The 8,105-nt window shown below is 40.0% G+C and overlaps 1 protein-coding gene and 1 long non-coding RNA gene across 2 annotated transcripts in view; both read left to right on the top strand.

Annotated features, from left to right (window-relative positions):
• Positions 1–1,249, top strand: part of LOC103609169 (mitogen-activated protein kinase kinase kinase MLK4-like) — a gene marked incomplete at its 5' end in the record, with an annotated part of 18,917 nt that extends 17,668 nt beyond the window's left edge. The window contains one exon of the mRNA XM_008593518.1: positions 350–1,249. Within this exon, the coding sequence (XP_008591740.1) occupies positions 350–762 (413 nt within the window). The remainder of the gene's footprint in view (positions 1–349) is intronic.
• Positions 1,250–1,263: 14 nt separating this feature from the next.
• Positions 1,264–2,985, top strand: LOC103609168. Its single transcript, XR_552108.1, has 2 exons — positions 1,264–1,621; positions 2,374–2,985. It is a non-coding gene; the product is annotated as an uncharacterized LOC103609168 (long non-coding RNA).
• The last annotated feature ends 5,120 nt before the right edge of the window (positions 2,986–8,105 follow it).

Below are 8,105 nucleotides of genomic sequence, written 5' to 3'. Positions count from 1 at the left end.
GCTGCCCTTGGCTCCTAATGCATTTTTAAATCTACCCTGTTTATAAAACACTTACAATGATCATTGTCCTCAGCACTATGAATATTATTTAGCTCTGTTTACAGATATGATTTTTATAGGTTGAAGTACTCTTTCCAGCTCTGCATTACTTTTAAAAAACAAAACAAGAAAACTGAAACACATTATATCCTAACAGTTGTAAAAGGTTTAGGATTGGGGTGTATTTTGTTGAAGCCTACTTTAAAGTGATCACTTAATTGAATTGTCATCCTACTTTATTCTGTTTAATATTCATTGTTTTAGGAGTCACTGTCTTTCTAATTGTGCACTGTCTGGCTTTCTCAACCAGCTGGTGCGGATACTATCCCGGCTCCTGGAGTCTGTGAACTGCCAGCCCACTCCTCCCCTAGTGCTCACAGTAACCTGCCAGGTGAGGTCTCACCTGAGAAACACAGAGCTGCCAGTACTGTGCCTCGGCCACGCCCACGCCCTGCCTCCCTGAGAACCCGATCGGATCCACCGCAGACTCTCACCCAGACAGTGGCACCTCTGCCTGCACAGGCCGACCATGTACTGGACCATCCAGGACTAAGCCCTGCCCGTTTGCTCAGTGCCAAGGAGAGAACTAAATGCCACATGCCTTCGTTACTGGATGCTGACGTGGAAGGTCAGAGCAGGGACTGCACTGTGCCCCTGTGCAGAATGAAGAACCAGACCAGCCGACCGTCTATTTATGAACTGGAGAAAGAATTTCTGTCTTAAATTAAGTGCCTTGTATTGCTGGAGCATTTCTCTTTTTAAGGTAAACATATGAGACAGTGTGTCCAGCTGGGAGTTGTTTGATGCTGCTGTGTTCTCAAAAGCTGTGGCCTCGATACTACATGGGTAAGGGGTATCTGACTTCTCCAAAATGCATGTGATTGCATTAGCTATCTGTATTGTATTTTCCACTGGACCCTTATCTAGTAACTTGAAATACACTTTAAAGTGTAAAGCAAGAAATGTGCACCAGTGTAAAACTAGGCTGGGTAGAGTCACCTTGAGCCCTGTCTTAGTGCTTGGTTAGCATTTCTCTCCTTGTCCGATAAAACACAACAGAAATTGTAACGGGTTCACTGCCTTTCTTTCCTTTCTGCCTTCGTCCCTTCCTCTTTTTTCTCTCCTTTTCTTTTCTTTTTTGTTATTTGGGCAACAGAAAGCCAAGAAAGACTTATTAGTGTCTTGGCAAGAATAATGTGATATTAGTAAGTAAAGGNGAAAGCCAAGAAAGACTTATTAGTGTCTTGGCAAGAATAATGTGATATTAGTAAGTAAAGGTGTCCATTTGGGAAAAAAGAAAAAAAAGCCAACACTGGAATAGATGTTTCAATAGATGTTTCAATAGATGTCCTATTGAAACTACCTAAACTCAGCTCTAGGCTTATAATGCATAAATACGTTCAATTCTCACCTAAGTTATGCAATGATGTTTCTCTCTTTGAGGAAATTTTACTGAATGTAATTTGTAAAAGTTTTACTGAATGTAACTTATAAACATTTTATCCATCAGAACTACAAAGTAGATTTTAAAAGGTCAGCCCCTGATATTTGGCTAAGACCATATTTTATGCGCTTGAGTGAGGCTTGGTTTTTCCTGTAGAAAGTATTCTCCCTTCATCAATAACCCTTCATTCGGTATCTAGAAGTGGAAAGCTTTTTCATTCTCTAACAGAATTTTTAAAAATTAATTTACACATGCCTTGCGCAGTTTGCAGATACCATGTATTGTAAACATTCATGTCGTTTTATTTTTTTTTTCTACCTGAATGTGTATTGTAATAATTTCAAATACACTTAAACATTGCCAACTCAAGAAACAGCAGTACTGTGAGAATTTGTTATTTCACATTTCATTTCGTTGTGGATAGATGTTATCTGTTGAGATAAGCTGATATAGTGGAAAGGATAAATATAGATAAATTTCAGAAATGGGTTTAAAAAGTGGGACTTTGAACAGCAGATCAGGATTTTAAATGATTTAAGATGACTTGTGAATCACTTTTGTAATCTTATGTATATGCTACAAATAGACTCCTGGGTTATTGCTACAGAAATGGCTGTCCAGGAGCTTGGTAAATTTGCCTGGGTGTCTTTTGTTAAATTGGTTGTGGTTCCTTTCTGTTGCTAGAATGTGGTTGTGCAGAAGACAGATAATAAATATTTAAATTTTTCCTTACAATGAAAAATGAAATTACGAACATTGCTTGTTATTTATTTAAAATTGTACCTTGGTTAAGGTTTAGTGGAAAAACTGAAATGTCAGCAATTTAAAATAAATGAGATGTAATAAAATATCTCACCTGTGATAGACCATATTTTATGCGCTTGAGTGAGGCTTGGTTTTTCCTGTAGAAAGTATTCTCCCTTCATCAATAACCCTTCATTTGGTATCTAGAAGTGGAAAGCTTTTTCATTCTCTAACAGAATTTTTAAAAATTAATTTACACATGCCTTGCGCAGTTTGCAGATACCATGTATTGTAAACATTCATGTCGTTTTATTTTTTTTTTCTACCTGAATGTGTATTGTAATAATTTCAAATACACTTAAACATTGCCAACTCAAGAAACAGCAGTACTGTGAGAATTTGTTATTTCACATTTCATTTCGTTGTGGATAGATGTTATCTGTTGAGATAAGCTGATATAGTGGAAAGGATAAATATAGATAAATTTCAGAAATGGGTTTAAAAAGTGGGACTTTGAACAGCAGATCAGGATTTTAAATGATTTAAGATGACTTGTGAATCACTTTTGTAATCTTATGTATATGCTACAAATAGACTCCTGGGTTATTGCTACAGAAATGGCTGTCCAGGAGCTTGGTAAATTTGCCTGGGTGTCTTTTGTTAAATTGGTTGTGGTTCCTTTCTGTTGCTAGAATGTGGTTGTGCAGAAGACAGATAATAAATATTTAAATTTTTCCTTACAATGAAAAATGAAATTACGAACATTGCTTGTTATTTATTTAAAATTGTACCTTGGTTAAGGTTTAGTGGAAAAACTGAAATGTCAGCAATTTAAAATAAATGAGATGTAATAAAATATCTCACCTGTGATAGGAAAGAAAGAAAATTACATTATGTGGCTGTTTCAGAATGTGTTAGTCCCCCAGCACGTATGCCCAGCAGGTGACGAACAGGTCATGAAGGACGGCATTCACAGCACGGTTTGCTATAAGAAAACAGTCTCATGTTTCAGATTCTTGCAGCAAAACCTCAGGTACTAAGAACGTTCTGTCGTATTAATGTCCATTCTGTCATTTGGCTTCACTTTCTGGGGGTTATTGCATGTAGAGATTTGGTTTCCTCAAAATTTTATCACATTTGGAACTGTGGTCAGCTGCTTTGTATTCAGGCATTTGGGGGCATGTAACATCCAGCTAAAAGTAAAGGAAATACATGTCCCAAATAATCAATAGATGGAAAAAAAAGTGAAGAAACTGTCCAGAGTTTTGCTTCTACCAAAACACCGTCTCTGTGTGTGTGCATGTGTGCACATGTGTGCGTGTGTATTGGTTGTGCGCACAGGTGCATGTGTGTACAAGTTGTGTGTGTGCATTGCATGTGTGTGCACATGTGCATAAGTGTGCTTGTGTGTGTGTGTACAGGTGCATGTGTGAGCATGTTGCGTATGTACGTGTGCATGCATGTGTGCACTTGTGTCCATGTGTGTATGTGTCCACATGTACGTGTGTGCACGTGTATCCACATAGGTGTGTGTGTGCACACGTACAGGTGCATGTGTGAGCATGTTGTGTATGTACGTGTGCATGCATGTGTGCACTTGTGTCCATGCGTGTATGTGTCCACATGTACGTGTGTGCACGTGTATCCACATAGGTGTGTGTGTGCACACGTGCATGTGTGCACATAGGCATCTGTGCACATGTGCATGTGTATGTCTGTAATGTGTGTCCGCAGGGCTTGTCCTTCTCAACTCTGTTGCAGCTCCCCTTTAGCTTTGTTTTAGTCAACTCTACATTATGATGAATTAGAAATGAAGCTATATTAAAAAGATAATTGCAATATAAGGATTCAATCTCACATGCTACTGCAGATAGCTATTTTTTTGCTGTGATCTATTGTACATTTGTGATTTTCTGTGTGTTGGTATACTTAGCAGCATCTACTTATTTATTTTTATATGGACTTCATAGCACACTGAACGATAAATTAAGCTGATTTAAACTGTTAGTCAACAATTAAGGTGCTTCCACTACAGAGATTGAAGGCACGGGCCTGATACACTGTATTAAGAAGGCTTGTGACTGAAAAAGATGTTTACATGTGTTGTCTATTTTTTTAATAAACTTTTTTATATCTGGTCTGTTTGCTCAATGGCTTTGATCTACTCTTGATGATTGTGACTCTAGTTTGTAATGGTTTATTTTGTATTCAATAAGGAAAGGTATATTAATAAAGATTATTAATGCTTAATAAGCCAGGTATTACCCTAATAAATGCAGAAAACTGAAGATCACTAGATGAATCACAGGATTAAATACTGCAAAAATGGTATAATGAAATATTTAAAATGTTGTTTAGTTCATACATGCATTGAAAAGTTGCATTGCACAGGGAAAACTGAGCAAATCCAGTGTTCGGAAGGCACCCTTTTGCAGAGTGGAGTTAGCATATAAAGTACATCTCGGTGGATGCTACAGGAATTTGATTAATGAGACGTGTATTATTAACATGTTTAAATCAGACAAATTTCAAACAAACACCACCTAGCATCTGCTGGTTTTTACTAAGTGATAAAAGCTTGGGTGAATTAAGAAAGCAGACCACAGGATTTCATGCAGATTCCTAACATATGTAAGGAGTTAAGTGCGGATTTGTAACATCTGTTATGTAAGAGGGAGATGTTATGTAAGAGGGAGTGAAATTGAACATCTGTTGTATATCGCTAAGTGTTTGGGGCCTTCTTAGGTGCCCATAAAAGATACCTCCTGTAATTCTCTTTAGTAAGATGTGTTAGATAAGTAGTGGTATCCCTATTTCATTAGATATGAAACAGACACAGGGAAGTTTGGTAAATTTCTGAAGACCCAGCCCGTGTCAAGTCTCCACCATCTACCTGTGATACCTGTTGTAATTATAAGCACAGTATAGAAGGTGAGGACATCTTACATGTGAACTTTGCAAATGGCATCTAAAGCTAATGAACTTTTTCATTCATCAAAAAGTTCACATGTCTAGAAATGCACGAGTACTTATTTAAAAGTAAAGCGCTATATTCACTTGCAATGGTTAATACACTGAAATATTTCCTAAATGTAAAGTGAAATAAAAGGTACTAACACGTGTATATCTTTTTTTTTTTTGTCCTTTTCGAGACCGGCCGCACTCAGCCAGTGAGCGCAGTGGTCATCCCTATGTAGGATCCGAACCCGCGGCGGGAGCGCAGCTGCGCTCCCAGCGCCGCACTCTCCTGAGTGCGCCAGGGGCTCGGCCCTAACACGTGTATATCTAACAGACAGCTCAGAAACATGGGGTATTCTGTTCAATGGGTTTGTAAATGCTGTGATCTGAATGTGTCCCCCCAAAATTCATATGAAATCCTCACTAGCCCCAGTGTGATGGTATTAGGAGTTGGGGCCTTTGGGAGGTGATTAGGTCGTGAAGGTGGAGCCCTCGTGAATGGGATTGGTGCCCTTATTGACAAGGCCCAAGGAAGCTGGTTTGCCCTTCCCACCATGTGAGGACACAGTGACAGTTTGGCTGTCCAAGAACCTGGAAACAGGCCCTCACCAGACATTGAGTCTGCCAGCACCTTGATCTTGGACATCCAGCCTCCAGAACTGTGAGAAATAAGTGTGCGGTGTTTATAAGCCACCCAGTTTATGGTACTTTATTATAGCTGCCCAAATGGACTAAGATAATAGATATGGTAAAGCTATTTAAAAACTGCAATGTAATATAAACGTAATTGGACCTAAAGTGCCTATATCCTTCACTTCTGAAAAGACCCATATGCTAAAACACAGGGAAAGCATTTGCAAACAAAATGTCCAGTTTTTGACAAAAAAAAAAAAGACATTCAGAGACACAGGACGGCATGACCCATACACCGGGGGGGGGGGTCATTTTTGTTTTGCACTGAGCTGCACAAAGTATGTGACCAACCCCGACAGCAAGGGAGAGGAGGGTTATACATGGTGGAGTACTGGCCTCTCTGGTAGTGTTGCAGGAGCTCATCTAGTCGGGGGCTTCTGCAAAAGCAGCTGAGGAAGTTGGGACCCCTGCATAGCAAGCGGTGCTCTGTGCATAGTTAGGAGCTGGTGGGGAGTCCTCGAGGCATGTTCCTTTCCCCGTGTTTCCTATTTTCTCTTTGCTTTTGGCTTTCCAGCATTTTTTTTTTTTTTTGTCCTTTTTGAGACTGGCCGCACTGCGCTCAGCCAGTGAGCACACCGGCCATCCCTATATAGGATCCGAACCCGCGGCAGGAGCACTGCTGCACTCCCAGCGCTGCACTCTCCTGAGTGTGCCACGTGCTCAGCCCGTGGCTTCCAGCATTTTTATCATGATGTATCTGGTTATGGAAGTCTTTGCATGTGTCCTACTCAGAGTTCATTGAACCTCTTAGATGGGCAGATTAATACTTTCAGTGTATTTGGGAAGTTTTCAGCCATTATGTCTTCAACTATTTTTCCTGCTCCTTTTTCTCTCTCCTGGTGCTCCCATTATTCATATGTTTGTCTCCTCACGTTGTCCAACATTTGTATTCGTTCTTTTTTTTTTTCCAGATTGCATTGCAAAATCTATTTTGATCTCTCTTCAAATTCTCTGATTCTCCTTCCATCCAAATTTACTGGCAAGCCTCTCTAGTGAACTTTTCATTTTGGCTATTTTCAACTCCATCATTTCTATTTGATTTTTTAAATAATTTGTACCTCTTTATCCCTATTCTCTATTTGATGAGACATTGGTATCATACTTTCCTTCACGTCTTTAAACACATTTTCCTTTGGTTCATTCAACATATTTATAAAGGCAGCTCGGAAGTCTGTTAAATCTGAAATCTGGGCCCTTTCCCAGGCCATTTCTGTTGCTTGCTTTTGTTCCTGGTGTATGGGTCATGCTGTCCTGTGTCTTTGTCTTTGAATGTCTCGTTATTTTTTTTGGTCAATAAATGGACATTTTAGGTAATTCATTGCAGAACTGCAGATACTAATTCTTCTCACCCCCTCTCCAGGTCTCATTTTTGTTGTTTGCTTGCTTGTTTGGTGACTTGCTGGACTATTTTAGAGAAATCTTTTCTCCCACAGCATGGACCCTTCAGTGTCACTTCTTGGAGGGCTCAGCTGTGGCCATGTACATACCCACCCTGAGCTGACATGGTCTTAGCACTGGCCCTCTTGACTGTCTCTTTCCCTGATATCTTTGTTAATCCATCTACTTGATTTTGCATCACACCCAGCTGTTAGGCTCTGAAAATTGCTGGTCAATTGCTCTATTCTTTTGGGTTATGCCCTGGGGCATAAATTGCTCCACTGTCTATTCCGATTCATTTCAGGCAGGGGTAGTTTGGGGGCCAGTCTTTAAGGCTTGTTCTGACCCAGGAGGAGTCCTGTTAGCTGTCTCTTTGCCTGATTCTCTCTGATAAACTCACTGGCCTNGGGGGGGGGGGGGGGGGAACAGGCAACAGAAATGAATGATGAAACATTTACAAATGAAACAATGTAGTAGGGACCATATGGTAGAGCAAAAATTAGCTATTTTTTTTACAGCCAAGTAAAATAGGCAGTTTGAACTGAGCTTCCATACACGGATGAGCTCATTAAGTGGCTACCATGACAGGCACTGCAAAAGACATGGGATTTAGCTGTGAGCAAGAGACACTGCGTGCCCCTTAAATGCATGGTTCATACAATTTAGTAAGAAAGACCTTGAATGAGAAGCTATTTACGTGGCCGACTTCGCAGGGACATGACTTGTGCAGCAGCACAGAGCCCTGCCCTCGGAAGGTCCCTGAGCTTGATGCTAATTAATGCTGTGCTGTGACCATCTCGACATTTTTAACAATTTAGGAACAGGGTCCCCTCATTTTTGTTTTGCACTG

Source organism: Galeopterus variegatus, unplaced genomic scaffold (assembly GCF_000696425.1).
Source record: "Galeopterus variegatus unplaced genomic scaffold, G_variegatus-3.0.2 Scaffold9294, whole genome shotgun sequence".
Lineage (NCBI taxonomy): Eukaryota > Metazoa > Chordata > Mammalia > Dermoptera > Cynocephalidae > Galeopterus > Galeopterus variegatus.
The sequence above is the reverse complement of the archived record's forward strand: the minus strand, read 5'-3'. Positions and strand labels throughout refer to the sequence as shown.